The following is a 22,254-nucleotide window of genomic DNA, read 5'->3' on the forward strand; positions in this document are numbered from 1 at the left end:
CACTTCACCTCCCTCCAGCTATAAAAAGAGAATGATGGTATTACTGTAACATTACAGAGGCACTGTCAGTTATGACAATTAATTTAAAAAAATATTCAGAATAGAGAGTTGATTCTGCTTTATTGAGGTAGAGCCTTTTTTTAAAAACAACAAAAAATTTATTTAAAGTGGGGAAGACCTGGTGCAAAAAACTAAAGCTAAATACAGACAATGACACAAAATGCTATTTTGAAATATCTGATAATTAACACTTATAGAAAATCTAACATCTGTTCCACAGCTTTTATTCCCTGCAGTCAAAGTTCAAGCCTTTGCAATTTGCCTGCTGAAAAGGTAACATGACCCAGCATCTTTTTCTGTATTTAGAACAAATCCAGATTTATGGGCTGGTTTTGCCGCAGCAGTATACAATATTCCAAAACAAGCTCTAAGAAAAAGTAATTTAAAATGTGATGCTTAACAGAAAATGAGACAAAGCCTAAAGCCAAAGAAAAATCCTGCAAAACTTATTGACATTATTAAGATCTGTAATTTTTCTAGGAAAAGGAGAAATGCATTAGACCACACCTATATGGACATAGGTAAACACTTGATATGGTGAAATGCTGACATTTATGTCTATCTTATGGAAGTTAAGGACAGGCTGGAAGAAAATGACAGCAATTTCTATTGCAAACAGTTTTAAAATAACATTTTAATTAATTACTTCAATATAATGAGTTGAAAGACACCTTTGAGACAAAATAAGAAATATGGAATATATAAAGAAAATGGGGAAATTTTTAAAAAAAGTGTAAAACTTATAATTATGGAGTGCAACATTGTAGCAAAATGTGGAATATGACGTTTTCTCAAGCATGGGTGTTCTTTAATGTTTGATTTTTGTATACTTTCAAGCTTTGTCAACAAGATGGGAGATTCAGTCTGTGACACAGACAGCAGCCCACAAGCTCTATGTGATGTGCAGGTGTTAGAAAGACAAATTACTGACTGGTAGAATTGTCTTGCTAAGCTTTAGGGCCTGGCAGGTTTCAGTGATCTCACACCCAGAGGGAGGTTAAAAAAGCTGGGGAGAAGGATGTACCATTCACAGCAGACACAAAGAATGCAGAATTTATGGGCCACAAGGACATTGGGCAGAACTTCTTCCCAAGATAAGGAAGAAACAAATAAACCTTACCCAGCAACTGTGCTGAGCCAGCTGTGACTGGGTAAAAGGGAATTCTGCAGGGGGAGATCCCAACCACCACTCACAGATCACTGACCCAAAAGCCCTTCAGCCCAAGAGAAGAGAAACACCGTGGGACTGATTAGCATGAGAAGAGAGAGAATCATTAACCAATAGAAGATAGAACACTAATTAATATATGACAACTATGAAACTTGTAGCCAATGAACACTAATTATTGTTTGCTGAAATGTATAAATAGTAAAAACTGTGATAGTTGTGGGGCTTGATTTGTGGAATTCCACTGGGGACCCAGGCTTGCAGCACTCTAAAATAAAATAATCAATGTCTCTGTCACATGTGTAATTATTGGCTTATATTGTAATTATTGTTGCACACTGGGAAACAAATTCAATTTTTGTGGACAACAACATCCTGCCCTTGTAGATTAAGATGCTATCTCAGAAACCCTGAATGTATTTGATGGGGAGTATTTGAACCTGCCAAAATAACTAGAAAGCATCATGCAAAGGACACGAGTGGCAAAAACTAACTGCATATTTTATTATTTACTAAAAGCTTTCTAAACAAAAGGTCTGTACCAGAAGCAGGACATTGTTTGTGTTAATGTGTCTGTTACCCTTTTTTTTTTTTTTTTTTTTTTTTTTTTTTTAATAAAACCGTGAGGGAAGGATGCCACTTTAGGGACTCCCGTCTTCCAGTACCACATCTGCGATTCAAGAAAAACTCGCAGAGCGTTCGGGAGTGCCATAAAGCAGCTCGTGTTCTGGCTTTTCAGCGCTGAGACGAGGCCAGGTTCGCCCAGTGCGCGGCGCGGCCCTGAGGGAGGCTCGGACCCCAGGGCGGAGCGGTGCTGAGGGCGGCGCGGTGCTGGGGGCGGAGCGGTGCTGGGGGCGGAGCGGTGCTGAGGGAGGCGCGGTGCTGAGGGCGGAGCGGTGCTGAGGGCGGAGCGGTGCTGAGGGCGGAGCGGTGCTAGGGGCGGAGCGGTGCTGGGGGCGGAGCGGTGATGAGGGCGGCGCGGGGCTGAGGGTGGAACGGCGCTGAGGGCGGCGCGGCCCCGAGGGCAGAGCGGCGCCGAAGGAGGAGCGGCACCGCCCCTCTCCAGCCGCGGGGCCGCTCCGCTCTAAGATGGCCGTGCGGGCCCCACGTGGTGCGCGCTGAGGCGGGCGCGGGGCGGGCTCTGGCGACATGGCGGCAGCGGCGGTGGGCAGCGAGGGCGGGAGGAGCGACGGAGCTGAGGAGGACGAAGTGGAGGTTGGTGGATGCCGACACCGGGGCGATCCCCAACCCTGGGGAAGGGTCCGGCCCCCCGCGGGGCGTGGCCCGATCCCGCTCCGCCCGGCCGGAGGGGAGGCAGGGAGAGGGGCCGCCCGCGGACAGAGCGTGTTTCCCTGGGGCCGGAGGGTTTCTCAGTCCCCACAGCCGTGCTGTGGGGTTCTGGCTGTTCTTCCTCGGGCTTCCCCGAAAATGGCGTGCTTAGAGAGCGCACTTGCAGTTTATGTCGCTTCCTATTGCTATAAAATCACAGAATCAGAGAAGGATTTGGGTTGCAAGGGCCTTTAAAAGTCATCTGGTTCCAAATCCCTGCCATGGGTAGCGACACCTTCCACTAGACCAGGTTGCTTAAAGCGTCATCCAGCCTGGCCTTGGACACTTCCAAGGATGAGGCATCCACAAATTCTCTGGGCAATCTGTTCCAGTGCCACACCTCTCCCCTCAGTAAAAAAAAAAATAATTCATTAATGAAAATTTCAGTATCTAATCTAAACCCACTCTCGATTTAAATCTCTTACTCCTTGTCCTGTCACTACAGGCCCTTGTAAAAAGTCCCTCTCCAGCTCTCTTGTAGGCCCTCTTTAGGTACTGGAGGGTGGTGTAGGATCTCCCCAGAGCCATACTGATGCTCGTTTTCCAAGGGTGAAAAAAGTGCTCCCCCTTGCTCGCTGGGAAGAAAAGACCAGGAAATTCCGGTGTGAAACAGGTGTCTCAAGGAATAGTGAGTCACGAAATTTCCCTGGGTATTACAAGAGTTCTGTCTCTTGACAAAATGCAGCATAAACTCCACTTTGGGGTCTGCTTATGCTGAAAGGCTGTGTCTTTGTATGCTGTTCTTATTGGTAAAGATTGATTTCAGGGAGGCATTTTTCCCCTTGAGTTCTGTCATATCTGTTATAGCTGTATATGATCAACTTTTCTTGTAGGAGCAACTGGTCATGGTTGAGCTATCAGGAATTATTGATTCAGACTTCCTAGAAAAATGTGAAAACAAGTGCAAGATTTTGGTGAGTGATTACAGCACAATAGGAAAGGGGTAAGTTATTATGGATGTGAACAAGGGAGTGAGGCTGCTTCTAAATTTTTTGATGTAATAACATTAGATCAAATCTTTGATAGAGAATTATGTATGCTGTGCTTGGCTGCATGTTGTGGGCTCTCAGAAACAGCATAAAGTCTTTGAATATATTATTGCATAAATATAAGGAAACTTGTTCAGAAGTATATATAAGCTTGGACCAGTATCTACTCTGATTTCAAGTTCTAAGTTAATTTTTCTTTAAATTATGTATTGCACATGTTAAAAAACCCCATAAATGTTAATCACACTTATTCGAATAACTGGAAAACAGCAGACAGGTAAAGCAGAATATTTAAGTTTTGCACTGTATTTACAATGGGGCTTTTTGCAGATGTGTCCTGGCAAGTTCAAGTTTTGTAAAGGATAACTGGGTATTAAGCTTTTCATGAACAGTTTTGGATGTTTCCTTCACTGGAAGGTTGTTGTAAGAAGCTGGTTTCCCTGTCCTGTTCCTTTTGAATTTTTTAATCACTTTATGTGTATAGGACAGATTTTATTTGCCCTTCAAAACTTATGTAGGCTATGAGAGTTGTATAGATAGTATTTGCAAATCAGCAGCACTTGTACTTTCTCAAAGTAGACCTTTATTATAGGCTGAAAAGATGGAAGAGAACATCTGAGCGTGCTACTGATCACAATAGATGGGTGGTAGTCAATTCTGAATGTCTCAGAAGTAGAAATACAATCAAAATTCATGAAATATTCATCCTTAGATGGATATGCAGGTTTCCCCCCTTGTGCTGATCTCATTCTCTTGAAATGTTACATGTATCATTCATACTGATGGCTGAATGGCTGCAGACGCTGCAGTGCTGCTGGTGGGATTCTTTCACATGTTGTGCTTTGTGATTCCCTTGTAATGTTACTAGTGAAAGGTTAAAGTATCCGTGCTGTGTCCTACTTGTATCCATATCTACTTGAGTTCACTCCACAGAGTAAGCATTCCTTGGGACTTTTCCTAAGAGACAGCTGTTGTTAACACTTTAATTAAAGTGTCTGCTCTGTGTTACTGTGTTTAGCAAGTTTTCTGTGTCGCTGGTGGCATCAGGGGAAGACATCTCCAAGTCTGCATGGTCCACAAAGGAATGCAAATCAGCCAAAGAAATAAAATTTTGACTGTAAAACCCCTATAATGCTATTGTTTAGTACTGATGTGTTATTGATTGCATTTATTTCTTGTAGAAGGAAAAAACCCACAAAAATATGTTCTGTGTGATAGCTTAGTGTTATTTGTGTTCTCAATTTATGCAGAAGAAAGGGAATCCCAGAGCTTCAATCTTGTTGATCTTGTATTTTTGAAACACAGAAATATATAAGAGGAAAATGGCACAAATTCATATTAACCTGTGTGATATTCTGTACTTTATGCAATTTACCATGTAATACCTTATCTTCAAAACCTTTAGCAAGCGCTTGTCTTCATGTCCTGAATAATTCTGATGTTCACAAGGTACTATTCAAAGACATTTTGCTTTAATTAGTGTCTTCTGTTCAGACATTGATTTTTATCAAAATACAGTATGTACATATATATTATATAAGAAAAATGGGATGCTGGCTTTTGTATTTGGAAAACCTGTGCTCTAGAGGAAGGGAATGAGCTGACAGAAGTGCTTCCTTACTCTTCCACTCCTTGTTTAAAAAAATATAAGGTAGCAACAATTTCCAGCCCCTTCACAACAGAGACACACAGTAATCACAGAAGCTTCTGTGACCTGCAGTGGCACTTCTGGTGCTGATGTAATGCCTTATGCTGGACTTCTTCGCCCTGTCTGAAGAAGTTATTTTAAAGTTATTTCACTTTCTAGAACTTGTATTAGTTGAAGCTTAGAAAATAACATAATCTTCATGCAAACACCTAAATTTTTGTTAATTTGAAATGCAGGTTACATTAATTTCCTAGAGGAAGTAACAGTACTTTAACTTAAATAGACTATTGGCTACCATTTTATCTGAACTCGTTTTAATATATTAGAGCATATTCTATACTGTTCTGTACTAGGTTTTATTAAGATTACTAAAAGAGTATAATCTGGTTTTTTTTTGTATTTAATATACTTAAAGAAACATGTGTGATGAGGAATTGATATAATCTAAATTCTGCTATGTCTGTCTTTGCTGGTCTTACAGTGAGAAATGCACCTGGGCTAATACAGACCTGACATTATGCAATTTTTTCCTTCTTTACATAGGGAATAGAGACAGAGAGGCCCATTTTACAAGTGGACAGATATGTATTTGCAGGAGAATATGAAGGTAGGAGAACTTATGTGAATCCAATCTCTCCCTTTCACGTGACCCAAGGAACTTCCTTAACATCAGGTGGTGTTGTGCAGTTGGTCCTGTGAGATGCTGTAGTTGTGGGCAGTTGTATAACACCATGCAGAGCAGCAGCAGTCTGAGCTCACTGCTGAGTTAGCCATGCATCCATGGTACTTCTAGGGAAGGTACGTGTGGAAGCTGACTGGGGTGCATCAGCCAGTATTACTGCAGACAAAAATGTGGGATATAAAATGCCTTCAAGTGCTGCTGTCTCCTGTGTGAGCAGGACTGGCACGTTGTGCAATCTGTAGTTCTTTCATTTGCTCTATGGTGACAACACTGGTCTGGGAGAAAATGGTCTGGGACCCTCCTTTGTAGTGATCCCAATGACTGTGACACTCCTGCCTGCTCTGAGTTCCTGAACAGTGCTGTGCCTCTGTGAGGGGCTGGAAGTCAGGACATTCCCGCAGCTGGCCCAGTGGATGCATTGCCTGCAGCTGATACAAATTAGTCTCTAAAACTTTCTCACTTTGTTTTTCATAGATGCCTTGGGAACCTGTGTGGTTTTTGAAGAAAACACAGAGCAAGGTAATTGTTGTGATTTGATGTTCTGTTTGTTTCAGTAGCTGGGGAGGTTAAAAATATTTATCTTGTTTCAGTTGCCAGTGGAATTCACTATAATGATTGAGGTTTGGGTATTGTTTTTTCTCCTCTCTTCTTAGTAGATGCAGAAGGCAACCAAAAAGTACAGCTGAAGTACAAGTGCCACACAGTGAAGAAGTTGAACATGACACGGACCCTTCTGACAGAAAAGAAGGAAGGAGAAGAGAATGTTGGTGAGTGATTCTGCTCTTATGCATGTGGACATGAGTGGATTATGCTTAATCCACAAGGAGAGTCAGCCTTTATTAAGTGTTTGATTCAAGACCATGCAGGAAGTTAAAGGAACTTGCTTCTTTAGGCACCATATGTGTATATTTAAATTAAAAAGTTAAATACATTTCTGACCAGTGCTGCCTCCAGAAATCGCTACTAGGAGATGAATACAAAGAAGTGTAAGAGCAGGGAAAACATACACTGATGCTCCATGGGACATTCTTCTGTCATCTAGAAGTTTCAAAATCAGAGGTGCTGTTTAGTTGTTCTTTCTTGAATTTTTTTTTCCCTACTTCCATAATTTTTTCTAAGGACATTCTGAATCTCTGTAATTGTTGAAAAGAACTGAATTGCACTTAATGAATTTACAGTTAAATGGAAATGAATGTAAATTGCTTGCAAAGACGTACTTAGAAGACCTATTTATATTGATTTTCATTCTGCAGGCAGAACTTGGGGTTCATATGTTTGCTTTATTTATTTTTTTGTACAGAAGTCAGAACTTTTACATAGCCAAATACCGTGTTTGACTATGTAGTCAAATAGTATTATATATACTGTATAGTATTACTATGTATAGCAGTATTCATTAGAACTGACCTACTGCTTTTTGCTTCTTTTTTTCACTCAAGTCAGTGTTACTGCTTCATATTTTAAGAATATATAGCCATTTTACCTTAAATATGAGCAGTCAGCAGGACACTGGCCATAGGAGGTATAAAATGAAATGTCAATTAGAATCTAACCAAATATCAGCATTCCTATCACCACCAAGTACCACTTCTCTCTGTAGAATTAATTATGTAATGTTAAACTGAAAGCATTATTTTGCTAGTCTAAGTAATATTAAATTGAGACTAGAGAGTATTTTGCTTAATACAAAGGCCTTTTTTATTCTGGAGCAGCAGTACTGCTGATAAGTACTGAAAACCACTTTGTTTCTCTACCATGACAGGAATTTAACTTGTGCATACAGAGTAACTGTAACATCTTGAGAACTGACAACATGTACTGAGTAAAAATCAAAATGGGACTGGAATCCCATTTCTATTTGGGGTTGATTTCAACCCATTGTTCCAACTTATTGTTACACTTGAGTTAAAGAGAGTGCAAGAACTTGTGTCCTATCTCTGTTGTCATTACCTATTGCCTGAAGATCTAATATTTAGGTGAACAAATATTCTATTCTCTTCATTGCATTCGTGAAATATTTTCTCTGCATTTTGATTAATGTCTAAGTTATTTTAAGAGCCTGAGAGTGGCATCAGACACCTAAATACAACAGGAACTGCCACACTGGATCAGAGGAAAGATCTTTTTAGCCCTGCATTGTATTTTCTGACTATGAGAAGTAGTAAATGGGTATGTGAAAAGTAATAGGAGAGGAATATGCACATCTTTCTATTCTAAGTGGTTCTTTTACTTTGATCTTGGTCTGGCTCAGCCTTAATAACAGTGAACTTAAGTTAAAAACTGCTGTTAACTCCTTTTGTCACTAATAGAATTTTCCTTCTTTACATCAGGTGGAGTAGAGTGGTTGCAGATCAAGGACAGAGATTTTTCCTACAGCAGGCTTAATATGATTTGCAGTTTTCTGCCTGAAAAGGATGATTCTGAGGAGTCAGCTCAGGCCCAAGATAAATTGACTGAAGAGTCAGAGGGAGAGGTGAGTGGCCAAGGCAATTCTAACATGAACTGTGACCTGGAAAAGCAGCCCAACTTGGAAATGGATGCCCCTGTTCCTTTGCCTGACAGCTCTGCTTCTGGGGCAGAGCAATCTCCTTCTGGAAATGCTGCCTTAGAGGATGTACCTCCATGATACTAAATCTGATCTTTTCAGGACTTCTTCACAGAATTAATGGGCCAACCTTTATAGACCATGACATGGTTTCCACCTGCTCTGAAAAATGGATAGTGGAAAAACAGACATTATGTTCTTGTGCATTGCTTTTGTGTTTGAATTATAGTGGGAAGGGCTTAATTGTTTTTTAAAATTACTGACTGGAAATGTATGTATCACTACCTCAAAACTGGACAAGTGGAAGTGGTTACATAATTAAAAGAAACTCCTAGCTTAGAAAAATGCTGATGTATTGTACAGTCTGAAACATTTTGTAAAAAGAAAGAAACACCATTGTTTAAAATAAAGACCTGAATTTTTCAACTATGGCTTCACCTTGTGTGTCGTATTCAGCCACATACTCTGTCTGCTCTTGTACTGCAGTTATTGAAAGAAAACAAATCAAGTAAGTGGCTTATTGAATGCTCCTCAAATTGCTTAGTTTAGATTCTTTCTAGTGTCCTTTGTCTCCTTGAAGGAGTTTAGAAATCTTCCATGTGGGAAGGGACTTTAGGGGGTCTCTCATCTAGCTTCCGATGTAAAATAGGATCAACACTGAAATTCAGGGCAAGCTGGTCAGGGCTTTTCCACTCAGGCCTTGAAAACCTCTGCAAACTTGTCAGCAAATTAAATCCATGTCTTAAAGAGGCATCTGTCACACTGCTTCCCCCATTTTCTGTATAATACAATGCGTGTTATACAAAAGGAAATGCGGTCACCTCGTTTTTCTTTTTCCTCACAGTAACTTCTTATCTCTAATCTTCCTCTTTGGCATTTTCCTGAAGGGTTCTATGCTTAGGATCCTGTACCCATGCATCAGTGGTTCCCAGACTAGTCCGTGTGATTGTATTCTGCTGCCTAGCTAGTCTGTGGGTTGATACTGCTACATCATTAGTTCTGCCACACACTGTTCTTTATCACAGTTGAGTGTGTGGTGCACTCGGGATAATGTTTTCAAAAGCACAACAATTTTAAAACAGAAGACATTTTCTCACTGACCCTTCTTCTTTCCTACCTTTCTCTGCCTCCCTCAAAACAGTGTAACTGCAACAGTGCTGTGAGAATGAGAACACCTGATTAATTCCAGTATGATTATGTAATACCTTAATTGGTAATGAGCAGAGGAGAAGCTCACCCACAGCGTTGTTCACAGCACAGCATCAGTAAAGAGAAGTCATTAAAACAGTAACAGTTTCAAACCATCAATCCCATTATTCCCTTTTTTTTTTTCTGTGTAGAAGCAACTTGAATCCTAGGGGAAAGGGAGGCAGGGAGAGGAAGGAAAGGGAACATGCTCTGTGTGCCTTCAGCCTGGGTGTGGATATTTCTCATGGTGGTGTTGCATTTGAGGTTTCTGGGAGACCGCACAGCCATCCCTCTGGATTTAACTGTAATCATGGAAGTTTAAAAACATCATCATTCACGCTTGATTTGTGTGGTGCTGATAGACAGAGGACAATTATAACTGGAATAATGATCCTGGGAATACACAGGCTCTTGAGTGCCGGAGGGAGGGTTTGTGGTGCGCTCGGTGGCAGCTGAGCCTCCTGCAGGGAGGGCTCTTGCTATGGCTGCTTCAGCCACCGAGAACAGAGACGTGCTTCGGGAGTTTGCTCTCTGGCAGAGTGCAAACACAGCAACTCTCCCATGTTTTGCTAACTGGTTACTTGGTCTAGCAGTATGTATGGGAGGTTTTTTCCCCATGTACAAGGAGTATTCCAACAGCATTGGTTTCTGCCTTCTCTGCCTTCTCAGCCTTTTCTTTCAGCATTACACTGAAGCTGTTTCTTTGTTCTAGTTTATCTGGTAATCAGTATTATTTTTTGAAAACATTTTATGTATATCACATGCAATGAGTACATTAATTTTAAGTGTTATTTCTAATGGTCGAGCTTTTGTTCCTATTACTGTTAACCCTAACTTTTGCAACCATACAACCTCTGGGTGAAACCACCTTTTCCTGATATCCAACCTAACCCTCCCCTGACACAACTTCAGGCCATTCCCTCATGTCCTGGTCACCAGAAATCAGTCTGCCCCTCTTCTTCCCCTCAGGAGGAAGTGGCGGACTGCGATGAGGTCTCCCCTCAGCCTCCACCACCGATCCAGGCCGAACAGCCCAAGCGCCCTCAGCCGCTCCCCGCAGGAATTCCCCCCCGCCCCGTGGGACGATGGCGCGGAGCCGCGCCCCGCGCATGCGCCGTGCCCCGCCCCGCCCTGCCGGCGGATGTGACGCGCGCGGCGGCTCCGGCGCGGCGTTCCGCACGTGAGGGCAGCGATGGATGCGCTGGATCGGGTGGTGTGAGTGTGCCGGGAACCGCTCCGGGAAACGGGACGGGCGGCGGCCCGGGCGGGATGCACTGCCGGAGCCTCATGGAAAACGTGCGGGGGAGAGGAAGCCGAGCGCCGCCGTCTTTTTAGTGGTGGCCAAACAGCCCTTGCTCAGTTGGTGACTTAAAATAACCGCGGTGACAAGCTGGCGTTGAATCTCTGTGTTTGCACACACCTCAGAGAATTCATTTCTGAAGTTTCAGTGATGCATGGGGAGCAGTTGCCATAAACTAAAACAGCAGAAGTCCCACCTCAACGTGAGGAGGAACTCCTTTACAGTGACAGGGCGCTGGAACAGGCTGCCCAGGGACATCCTGGAGTGTCCCTCTCTGGAGACAGTCCAAGCCCACCTGGACACGTTCCTGTGGCACCTGCTCCAGGTTACCCTGCCTTGGCAAGGGGGTTGGACTCAAGGATCTCCAGAGCGCCGTTCCACCCCGACGATGCTAGGATACCTGTGTGTGGGGGGGGGGGTATTGTTTGTTTTAAAGAAGAAAATAAAACTAATGCTTTACTGAGAAGATAATCTAGTGGAGAGCTGTAATTGTTAAGCCACGTAGCACTGATGTGTGTATGGTCTGTGCCCCTGCGCAGGCTGCGGTGTTTCACCTGGATGGTGCTCAGCCTTCCTCGCTGGTTCCTGACAACAGCTTTTCTTTTGGGGGCTGTTGGTGGTGTTTGAGGAACTTTGTTCTCTTCTCCCATTCACCTGACACAGGGCTTTTGGCATTGATTGTTATTCTGCAGGTTGGGATTAGTTTGAGTCATTGAAACAAGTTACATTGAAACAATTCTTGTTTGGATTCACCGTTTTCTGTAGTGTCAAGTCTTGTTACATATATTAAGTTTTTAACTTTTAATTTCTTACAGAAAGCCAAAAACTAAGAGAGCAAAAAGATTTCTTGAGAAGAGAGAACCCAAGCTAAATGAAAATACAAAAAATGCTATGCTCATAAAAGGAGGAAATGCAAATTTAACAGTGACCGAAGTGCTTAAAGACATTGTAAGTTGTTGGATGTAGCATGCAACCTTCCTCTCTCTTTCTTACAATTTTCTGTCTCTGCTGCACTATCAGTATTTTCATACTCTCTCTGTACCCCAGATCTCAGAATGGCCAGTACTCCAAAGGTGTCATTACCTACTTCTTAAGGAAGATTGCTTTCTTCCAGTTTCTTCTTTGCCAGAAATGTTGAGCTTGCTCTTTTATTTTTTCCCAATTGTCTAGTGTATAAGTGAAGTGCTGCCAAGTCTGTTTGAAAACAAGAGGATTAAGAGGATTAGGTACAGAACTGGGACTGTATCACACAGCTAAGTCATATCCCAGAATCCTGTAAGCTGACTTTGTGCATTGATAGGGAGCTTTCAGCCTCTCCTAAAACTAAGTTACCAAATGTGTCTCCTAACTCTATACCTCAAAATATTATAGGTGTTCCTACACTTGTTTTCTCTTTGCTTTGTTGTTTTCCTATTCTTTTATGCTTCTACAATCAAGTTGTTGTTCTCTCCCTGTTTTTCCTTATGCCCCTTAGAAGCAGAGGGATTGCTTTGATTTCAGCTGTTTCTCAATTATTTTTTTATTTCTCAGTTTCTACAAATAATTTCTTGTGCAATTAATTTGGAAACAAGATTGTCACCAGCTCAAAGGGTATTACGGTGAGCAGGCCTTTTGAGGTACCTTCTTCTAGGCTGCTCTGCATAGTTACTGTTTCACATGTTCCTGTAAACTGTTGGGTTGTAAAAACAGCAGTGCTGTACATGTTTTAGAGGTGACATGTGTTAAACTTTGTGTTTTGCAGTATGCTGTGAAGAAGCCTTTTGCTGTACTGTATAAAAGGTAAGGGATCTGACTTTGACATCTTTGAGTCTTCTGGCAGACAAACAGCTTTTATTTTGGGGTAGTTTCAGGGCATGAATAGACATTCAGGATAGCCTGGGGCCTTGAACAATGTCCAGGGTGCAGAAGATGACTGATCATAATTTTCAATAGACTGGGAACAAGCTACCTGAGATCAGCATTGGTGCTGAGCCCTGTTCTGTGGCAGCTGGTACAGAGCAGGATTCAGCTCTAAGTCTTGTTCAAAATGGGAACCCAGTGTCTGCATGAATGTAGTGCAGAAACAACTGTAAATTGCTGTCTAAATTTAATGAATGAGCAGGCAAAGGCATTTACTCATAGTGTCACTGGTGGTAGTGGTGGTGGTGTTCTGCAGGTCAGGCCCCAGGAGACAGGAAATGTGGAGGAAAGTACTTGGAATGGCAGAGATGGCACTGAGGCATTCCTGGCAGTAGTCATAGGACTTGTGATTTGAACTCAAACTGAGCCTTTACTGCTGGAGTTTGTGGTAGAATGCAAAACTTTTTATTATCAGAGAATTAATAAGAAATTATTATCTGGGCCTGTTCTGGGCTTTTTGGTTTTGTTTGTTTTTGTTTTGTGTGTTTTTGTTTTGTTTCGGATTTTTGTTTGTTTTGTTTTTGTTTCTAACTTGTTTTTTTCTCCTCCTCTCAGGAAAAATATTACCAGGCCTTTTGAGGACCAAACATCATTGGTAAGTATAAACAATTTTTCTCTTACAACAGTTTGGGGCAGGCTATCCTTGTGTGCCAAAAGATGAACCATCAGGAAAGAAGAATAGCCTGTCTGCATAGAGCTTTGCTGGAACTCAGGGGTAAAAAGAGAGTCTATTGCTTTTGGAAGAGGCAGGCCACTCAGGAGGACCACAAAGATGTTGTGAGGGTATGCAGGGAGAAAATTAGAAGGGTCCAAGCCCAACTAGAATTTAATCTGGTTACTGCCATAAAAGACAATAAAAAATGTTTTTGCAATTAGATCACCAGCAAAGTGAGGGCCAAAGAGAATCTCCATCCTTTACTGGGTGCAGAGGGAAACACGGGGACAAAGGATGAGGAGAATGCTGAGGTGCCTAATGCCTTCTTTGCCTATAATAGCAACATCAGTTGCTCTCTGGGTACCCTGAGCTGGAAGACAGGGACAGGGAGCAGAGTGAAGTCCCCATAATGCAGGAAGAGATGGTTGGTGACCTCCTAGACCACTCAGACACACATGTCTATGGGGCTACATGGGATCCATCAAGGGTGCCCAGGGAGCTGGTGGAAAAGCTCACCAAGCCCCTTTCAATCCTTTAGCAGCAATCCTGAATGGCTGGCTGGCTAGAGGCTTTTTTTTAAAGGGCAGTTTTTCAATTTGTGTGTTGTTGCATATTTGCAGGGCACATTCAAAGAATTTGAGTTTTTTACATCTCTTTAATAAAATATGCAGCTTTTAGAGAGTGCAGAGATATCAACACACAGTGACTAACAGAGCTGTATGAGCACATGTTTCAAGGGGAGTCCCCTCTGCTCTGCTCTTGGCCTGTCTAGAGTCAGCATTTCTCAGGGATCTGGTGGCAAAACTCGGTGCTGAGCTGTGTGATTTGTACATGCAATTAGTCCAGCCTCTGCAAGTGTCTCTCTGACCTCCCAGAGGGTCAGAGCTGCAGTGTCCTCTCTGAGCTGCTGCTGTTGCAGGAATGGGAGATGAAATGTCCTTGTGTGCTTCACAAGTGCCAAGTGCTTGTGGGAAGCACTGGGTAAGTTCTCTGTGTTTATGTCACTCTTGATACACAAGAAGAGGAGCTGCCTTGGGAGGCAGAAGTGTATAAAAAGACTTTGGAGCTGGACATCTTTAGAAAGAACTGCTGTAATGTTGGCTGTGGACATTGTACCATAGTAAGTTCTCTAATCTGTTCCTCCTGGAGAAAAGATCTCTGTGATAGTCACCACTGGCTTGGTTTTAAGTAGCATCTTAGTCTTGAATAATAAATTGACATGAAGTTGCTCTGTAGCAGGGCTCCTGTGCCAAGTGCAGATGTTGCTAGCCTGGCTGTTGAGGGAATTAACTGGCTGTTCAGAAGCTGTCAGACAAGGTCAATATGCTGCATAAAGCTTAGGTGGGAAACTACAGTGAGACATTAAAATGGTAGCCAGCTTGACAATACTTACTTGTCAGGCAAGGAGAAGAGGTTGAAAGTATCTTGTGGAAAATCAAATAACTAGGAATTACAAGAAAGGGTAATAGATAAAATAGCAAGAAAAAATTGCCTGACTTGTATTTTAAGATGCAATAGTAAATAAAAAAATAAATTATTTCAATCTTGAATCCAGCTGTCAGTTTAACATAAATGCTGAAAAACACTCATTACATGGTCAAAACTATTCTGGTAATTGCAGTTGTTCTCATTAAGTAGCTCCTAAACCCATATGTTTATGCCGTATGCCTTTGCAGAATGTTTTAAACCCTGTGAACTGCAACTCAAAAGTTTGATTATATTCTTCAATTGCAGGAGTTTTTTTCCAAGAAATCAGATTGTTCTCTGTTTCTCTTTGGATCTCACAACAAGAAGCGACCTAACAACCTGATAATAGGTAATAAATCTCACTTGGCTTTTTTTGGGATGGTAGGTGTAGTTTTCAGTGAGTATTTAAATAGCTGGATTTTCTTTTTTACTCTCACAGGTCGCATGTTTGACTACCACGTGCTAGACATGATTGAGCTGGGCGTTGAGAAGTTTGTAGCCCTAAAAGATATCAAGGTAAGGAATTGCTAATTCAGTATTTCAGCGACACCTACTGGTGGAGTTTTTTGGTTGCAATTTCTTCCGTTCCCTGAAATGAATCACAGTGTTTAATAGAAGTGTTTAATGCAGTATATGAGGATTGTCAATTTGTGTACTCCAGAATGTTAATTTTATGCTCTGCTTTTTAATGTAGTTTCGTTAGTCTATTCTGTCCCTGTTGATGACAGGTCACAGCAGTTTTTCTTTCAGTGTTGAATGACTGGCCAGCTATTAAATCAATTATATGTTCCCTAACTGTGTGAATTTTTGTTATTTTAAAATTCTTATTCCACAGAACAGTAAGTGTCCTGAAGGGACAAAACCTATGTTGATATTTGCTGGTGACATGTTTGATGTGAATGAAGAATACAGAAGACTGAAGAGCCTGCTTATTGGTCAGTATTTTGATTATTTGGGCAGTAGGATTGCATGGATCTGTAATAATGTGATCTGTTGGGAAAAGGTGGTTTGTCAATAAATGCTTGCTTATGTTCAGCACAGAAGGAAAACAAGAACTAACACTTGTAGGTTTCATGTCACATAAAATTAAAGTTAACTAATAGTAATGACTTTTAAAGGGAGGAAAAAAGAATGTCCTAAAAGACTCTGAAGATGAAACTTCATATTCACTTGAATTCATTACTTAGGTTGTGGGAAAACTTGGTTTTCCAAAATGTACTTTTCTTATAATTGTACTGGGTTTCACTTTTCTAACCAAATGTTTTGAAGTATCTAAATTAAAATCAGTGGATTAAGTTCAGAAAGTGGGATGTTTTTTGTTTACAGAAAAGTCAATTCAGTCTAATTCAGCTTCTATTTCTGTGTTGAAAGCAGTTTTTCTTGGGAATTCCACCAATTCTAACAAGCATGCCATTGTTTAGAATATTTGGAGAGAACACCTGCAGTAGAAATCAGCTGTAGATAAATTGTGCCCTAACTTTAAGGTAGGCTTGGAGCTTAGGGAACAATGTGGCATGAAGTTTTTTATTATCCTTAAGTTGGAGGCTCTGGAAGATTGTAGCTTTATAGAAGCTATATGTAGACAAAGAAGTTACAGGATATTGCATCTCTTGGCACTGAAAAAATGCTTCTTGCTTGGCAAAACTAGATCTAGTAAGTAGGTGGAGTGATCTTTCTTTTTAATAGTTTTCCTAAAAGTAGATTAGGTTTTTTGTTGGTCTATTTTTTTAAGTTCTGGTAAAATACTGAACCTGGCCCAGTAAGCGCAGTCTTGTTCTTTCAGTTCCTTTCTTGGGTTTCTAGATTTCTAGGCAAATGGGTAAAAGATTGCTCTTTAAAAACAGACCCCCTAAAAAAGAGATTTTTTTTCCTTAGTATTATTCCTTAAAGCAAGATGTTTCATCTGGAATGAGACTGAAAGGGAGCAGGAGAGGAGTAAATTTTCTTCCTCTCAATACAGTTGATTGGTTCTTGGGGATGGGTGAAAGGGGGATAACTGAGCTTGTGCATCTTTGAAGATGCCTGAATACAAAGATAAGTAAGTTTTGCTGCTGCATGCTTGTCACTGTAAATGGGTATTGACACAGGAAGCAGGTGCATTTTCTGAAGTGTATCTTGTTCAGGCATCTGTACAGTTTTGGGCATCCAGATGTGCTCAAACAGCCCATGATCAAACAGCTGAAATGGCAAACGTGCCTAGTAAGATAGTTGCCAAATAACTGAGCAGTCCTTCCTCTTTCTCTTGATGTTCGCCTGTCCTTTCTCCTCCCCTGTTTATTAGCCATGAATGACTTGGCAGTCAAATGTATTCCACACCCAATCTTTCTTCTTGAACATATGCCAAGTACTCCAGGTCTTAATTATGCTGCTGAGTTCTGTGAAATACCCAGATGCACAACAATAGTCAAAGAAAAAAGTTAAGGAGAGTAAAGGCCCGAAGGTATCACTCACAAATTAAAATCGTTTGGGTATTAATCTGATCTGCTTCAAAACTGCCCTTAACCAATAAGGAAGAAGTGATTTGTTCCATTTCTGCCTTAAGCTGCTACTCTTGCTAAGATACAAGAATGTCTTTATAACAACAGCTGCAAATATTTTGTTGCTGTACCAGTATTGTTGGGATCCCAGAGGGAATATCAGATAGCTGACAGCTTCTTGTTGCCAAAGCAGTGATGCCAGTGATGCTGAGGAGCAACCAAGCTTTCACTGGCTTTTGTGACATCAAAAGGGCTTATGTATGTTTGGACAATCATCTTACAGCAGTTTCTTGGTAAAGTTAAGGGCAAGGGTGAATTATTGTCTTCGTGGTAACCTAATGCTACAGTCTGGGTAAACTGTGAAGTGGAAGAAGCTGTTTAGGAGAAATAAATGATGGATGCATTTTCTTTAGAGACCTGGAAGAGAAAGACATACCACTTTTTCTCTTTTGGTTTTCGTTGGTCTCCAAGTGGTAGTGTAGTTCATTTAAATGATGTAAGTCTTGGAATGCATTTAATGACATTCTAATAATTATTTATGCCTGCATCTATAAGATGTTTCAACTCTTACAACACTGCCTGCTTGTTGTTAGTTCTGTTATTGCACATCTATTTTATCCTAAAAATGGCCAGACCACTATAGGGCATGCTTATACACTTTCTAAATGTTGGTTTGCAGATTTCTGCAATTTTAAATTGGCTGTCGCCTTTGGTCTTCAAACATCCTTCCTCACACAGTCTCTTTGAGTGTTTGAAAGGATTTGAGAGCTTTTTCTGGCCAGGAAAGGGATGGCTGGGAAATGTTTAAACTGCTTTCATGCTAACCAAAGCTACATAGAATACAGTGTTACCAGCTTCTGGATACAAATTGATACAGAAGGAGTTACATTCCAAAATCAATTAAGAATTTAATCTGGAAATAGAAAGGTCCTGAAAAGCTCTCTGTATGAAAGAGTAAATTAGACTTTCTGGAAACATGTTTGAGGACCAGGGGCAGAGAGAACTAGGAATGGAAAGAAAGGAGAAAGCAAGTCTCTAGTCCAACCAAAGCAAGAGTTGTAAATTAAGAGCATGTTTAAAAGACTTCAACTCTCTGGGTGTACTGAAGTGTAGGGTTTCTGCAGCTGTTTGGTGTTGCCAGGAAACAAATTCCTGACCACCTGCGTTTATGGGAAGCGATCATCCTGTGGGTAAAAAGATGTATGATGCCACAGGAAAATATGAAAGGGAGGTGTTGCCAATAAAACCACTGTGAATGTAAGCTTGTGTACCTGCAGAGAACTAACTGAAGGGAAAAAAATATGCCACGAGTGAACAAAATGTTTTATTTGCAACTTTTCCTCTAACTACAAGTTAGACTTGAAATAAGAGAGTATTTAATTGACCAAGAAAGTTTCCTGGGCTGACTCCATCTGTTATTTGCCAGCCAAACTGTGTTTTGGATAACTCAAAGAGTATAAGCACTCCAGTGCTTATACTCTTTCAAAAAGGTGAAGGAAAAGACAAGTAGCCAAGGGATCTGAAAGCAGGGCAGAGCAGAAAAGAGTGATGTGTTTTGCATCTGTTAGCTGTTCTCCTATGTTTCAGCATTGCCCTGTCATGTTTATTAGCACACCTTGTTCCCTTGGTCAAGGTCACATTCTTTCTCCACCCTCTGCATATGTTGGACAGATTGCTGTGCTCATTGCAGGCTCTCTGATTGCACAGTATATTTTCATAGCCTGATATAAGAATCTTGCTAGAGGCAGCCCATTTTGTATTTAACCTGTATTTCAGCATTCTCTTTGCAAACTGGGCAAATATTTGAAGTGCCTTATTTTCATAGATGTGTTGCTTATTAATAGAGAAAACATTAATAGAGAAAACAATAGACATAATGACAAATACTGCTTTACATAGAGGACAGGAGTACCTTGTTGTGAGAGACATATGAAAGAAATTCTATATCTAAACTTTTTCCCAAAGTCAGAGAGAGAAAATGTAGGTAAGAATAGGTGGAGTTTTGTTCTGCTGTGTACTGGTTTTGATCTCTCTTTCTACTGTTCCAAATCTGGCTATGATTAAGATTTAAGTATTATGTTTGAATGATGTCTTTAAACAGATACCTGAGGAAATGGCTTCTCTGTACTGATCTGTGTTTGTCTGAGCCTTGACTGGCCTAAACACCAAATAAGGTGATTTTCCCCCCCTGATTTTAGAGATGGCTATTTAAAAGAATAGCCCATGCAATTATTTCCATTAGCTCAATAATGCTAAGTTACTTCTCTGAAAGTGTTTTTGCTCTTTTCTATGCACTTAATACAGGAAGTATATATACAAGTAGCACGTATATTCCTACAAAATTATCTCTGGGAAGTCACTGAGTTCCTGTCAGGATATCCACACACATTTGGATTCACCAAAATGTGCGATGTTAAATTTCTGTCCTGTGTACCGGCCAGGCTGCAGTTGGAAGTAAGGGCTATTTCTTGAGATTTCTGTTTCAGAATGGGCCCACATCACATCACCAATTTGTTACAGGTATCTGTTGGTTTTGTTTTCAGCCAAGAACCTGCCATTTATTCCTTTTAAATACTCTCTCAGATTTCTTCAGAGGTCCCACTGTGCCCAATATTCGTCTGGCTGGTTTAGAGTACGTTCTGCATTTCACAGCTGTGGATGGGAAAATTTACATGAGAAGCTACAAGTGAGTATCTTTTTTATCTGTTTGTCTGGGTTTTGGTACAAAACCTTAATTGTGAAATTGAACTGGCTTGAGCTGCATTTAGAACATGCAATGTTGAGAGGTGCTCCAGTGTAATTTGTACAGCAGAAGACAAGCACATAAGCCCTAGGTCTGCTGCCTCCTTCCTTGTTGAGCTCCTCCTGGCTCAGGATTGCTCTTTCATATGGCTTGGTTAGTAAGGTGGTGTGAATTAACTTAGTGAATTCTGGGTACTGTCTTAGACTTGACAGCCTTAGTCTGTTCTCAGGCTGATTTCTACAACTCTCCTCACTTAGATGTTTGCCAGGGAAGAACGGGGGATAGGCTGCAGACAGAGATGCACAAGGAAAACCAGGAAAAGGCAGGAGAAGGAAATCTTTCTTGTTGCATTGGTGTTCACCCTCACAGTCACTCCCTACCTTAGGAGACTGTGAACATTCATAGCTTGTGTTCCATGTGATTTTGATTTTTCTTAATATAAAATCACTTTAATCAGCCTCACTCTTAAAAACAAAGAACCAAAACACTTCCTCAGATAAGTGCTCAGATTATTTTGCTGTAAATTGTAGTGAATTTTTTTATGTCTAATAATACCCAGGGTGCTGTTTTGATTTTGAAAAGTGATATGGCTTTCAGGGTACTGGAGCTGAGTTTTAAAAGTGATTCTGATTATACTAGTCCCATTAAAAAAAAATTTTAAAATTACATTAGTCAGGTCATATTTTGGATGTGTTCAAATTGTAATGGGACTGATTTATTATAAACTGTTATTGATGGATGCCTTCCCAAAATACAATAGTATTTTGAACTGCAGGATTGAATAACCTGTTAAGCAAGATGGATTAATCTCTGGCACAGGGGACAATGTTGATTTTCATTGGTTTTCTCCTCCTAGAGTGCTTCTGAAGAAATCTGGCTGTAAAATACCCAGAATTGAACTGGAAGAGATGGGACCTTCATTAGATCTGGTTATGAGGAGGACACATTTAGCCTCAGATGACCTTTATAAGCTGTCTTTGAAACAGCCAAAAGGCCTGAAGGTATGTACCTTGGGAAGGGCATTGCTTTCAGATCTCTCTGAAGAAGAGCAAAGGCTGAAGTATTACTTGTTGTGTGTTTGACCAGAGCTTACTTTCATCGAGTCCAGCTGACATTCCTGGGGCCACAGCACTTCTGTGGTGCTCAGCTGGCAGCCAGACTCTCCTCTGGAAGCACACAGAACACACAGCACAAATCTTAGTCCCTCCAACCAGTGTATGAGGCCTTGCTTTTGGGCACCTGATTCTCACCAGAGCCCTGGGACTGTACTCAGAACTATTAACATTGCTCTTCCCTTGCAGCCCAAGAAGAAAAAGAATATCTCCCACGATGCGCTTGGTACAACTTACGGCCGAATCCACATGCAGAGGCAGGATCTCAGCAAACTGCAGACACGGAAAATGAAAGGCTTAAAAAAGAGGCCAGCAGAGAAGTCAGCTCAAGATGGTGGGGCTACTCCCAAAAAGTCAAAGTCAGCTTGACAGCCTGGGACAGTTTTCAGAACTCTTAGTGCTTTCAAATTTAGTATATATGTTGTAATATAAATTGTCAGACATTAAAGATTGAGCTGCTGTTAGCTTTAGTTTTGTAACAAAAAAATCTTTTAAATAATTTGTCATTTTAAAGGGAACACTGAGGTATTGAGCTTTAACATGGAGCTTGGTTATTTAAAATAAAAAATATGATACAACTTTCTTAGTTTTCCAAAGCTGAGTGTTTGTTTCTTGGTATTAACAATGTATGGGAGTCAAACAGGTGACTCATATCATGGACAATTTCACAGAGTGGATTGGAAGGGACTTTAAAGATCATCTGATTCCAACCCCTTTGCCATAAGGAGGGACGTTTTGTACTAGACCAGGCTGCTCAAGGCCCCATCCAACTTGGTCTTGAACCCTTCCAGAGATGGGTCATCCCCAGCTTCTCTGGGCAACCTGTTCCAGTGCCTTATCACCCACACACAAAAGAATTTCTTCCTAATATCCCCCATGCTTTGTGCTTTTAGCATAGAGGCATTTAAATTGTGTCTCCAATGAAGCACCTTGCTGGTGGGAGAGGCTTAAATTCCTCTGTGCTGCCCTTCAGGTGCTCTTCTGTTGAACTG

General features: G+C 41.1%; 2 protein-coding genes across 3 annotated transcripts; both read left to right on the forward strand.

Annotated features, from left to right (window-relative positions):
• The first annotated feature begins 2,363 nt into the window (after window positions 1–2,363).
• Window positions 2,364–8,847, forward strand: GTF3C6 (general transcription factor IIIC subunit 6). Of its 2 annotated transcripts, none has more exons than XM_063151011.1 (6): window positions 2,364–2,443; window positions 3,391–3,471; window positions 5,738–5,801; window positions 6,351–6,395; window positions 6,530–6,643; window positions 8,207–8,847. In XM_063151011.1, the coding sequence occupies exons 1-6, from the start codon at window positions 2,378–2,380 to the stop codon at window positions 8,500–8,502; spliced, it is 666 nt and encodes a 221-aa protein (XP_063007081.1). In that variant the 5' UTR covers window positions 2,364–2,377; the 3' UTR covers window positions 8,503–8,847. The 2 variants fall into 2 exon arrangements, with proteins under 2 accessions (XP_063007081.1, XP_063007082.1); XM_063151012.1 differs by having other exon boundaries at window positions 6,533–6,643.
• A 1,899-nt stretch (window positions 8,848–10,746) lies between these two features.
• Window positions 10,747–21,858, forward strand: RPF2 (ribosome production factor 2 homolog). Its single transcript, XM_063151010.1, has 10 exons — window positions 10,747–10,824; window positions 11,725–11,857; window positions 12,651–12,688; window positions 13,364–13,403; window positions 15,198–15,279; window positions 15,370–15,446; window positions 15,766–15,865; window positions 19,991–20,093; window positions 21,007–21,151; window positions 21,452–21,858. The coding sequence occupies exons 1-10, from the start codon at window positions 10,802–10,804 to the stop codon at window positions 21,629–21,631; spliced, it is 921 nt and encodes a 306-aa protein (XP_063007080.1). The 5' UTR covers window positions 10,747–10,801; the 3' UTR covers window positions 21,632–21,858.
• The last annotated feature ends 396 nt before the right edge of the window (window positions 21,859–22,254 follow it).

Source organism: Melospiza melodia, chromosome 3 (genome assembly GCF_035770615.1).
Source record: "Melospiza melodia melodia isolate bMelMel2 chromosome 3, bMelMel2.pri, whole genome shotgun sequence".
Taxonomy (NCBI): Eukaryota; Metazoa; Chordata; class Aves; order Passeriformes; family Passerellidae; genus Melospiza; species Melospiza melodia.

Excerpts from the sequence above, each read along its gene's own strand:
- RPF2 (XM_063151010.1), top strand. The coding sequence starts at position 10,802 with ATGGATGCGCTGGATCGGGTGGT. Across the intron at positions 12,689-13,363 it reads TTTGCTGTACTGTATAAAAG|GAAAAATATTACCAGGCCTT; the intron begins GTAAGGGATCTG and ends TCCTCCTCTCAG. Across the intron at positions 15,280-15,369 it reads ACCTAACAACCTGATAATAG|GTCGCATGTTTGACTACCAC; the intron begins GTAATAAATCTC and ends TTACTCTCACAG.
- GTF3C6 (XM_063151011.1), top strand. The coding sequence starts at position 2,378 with ATGGCGGCAGCGGCGGTGGGCAGCGAGGGCGGGAGGAGCGACGGAGCT. Across the intron at positions 5,802-6,350 it reads ATTTGCAGGAGAATATGAAG|ATGCCTTGGGAACCTGTGTG; the intron begins GTAGGAGAACTT and ends TGTTTTTCATAG. Across the intron at positions 6,396-6,529 it reads TGAAGAAAACACAGAGCAAG|TAGATGCAGAAGGCAACCAA; the intron begins GTAATTGTTGTG and ends CTCTCTTCTTAG.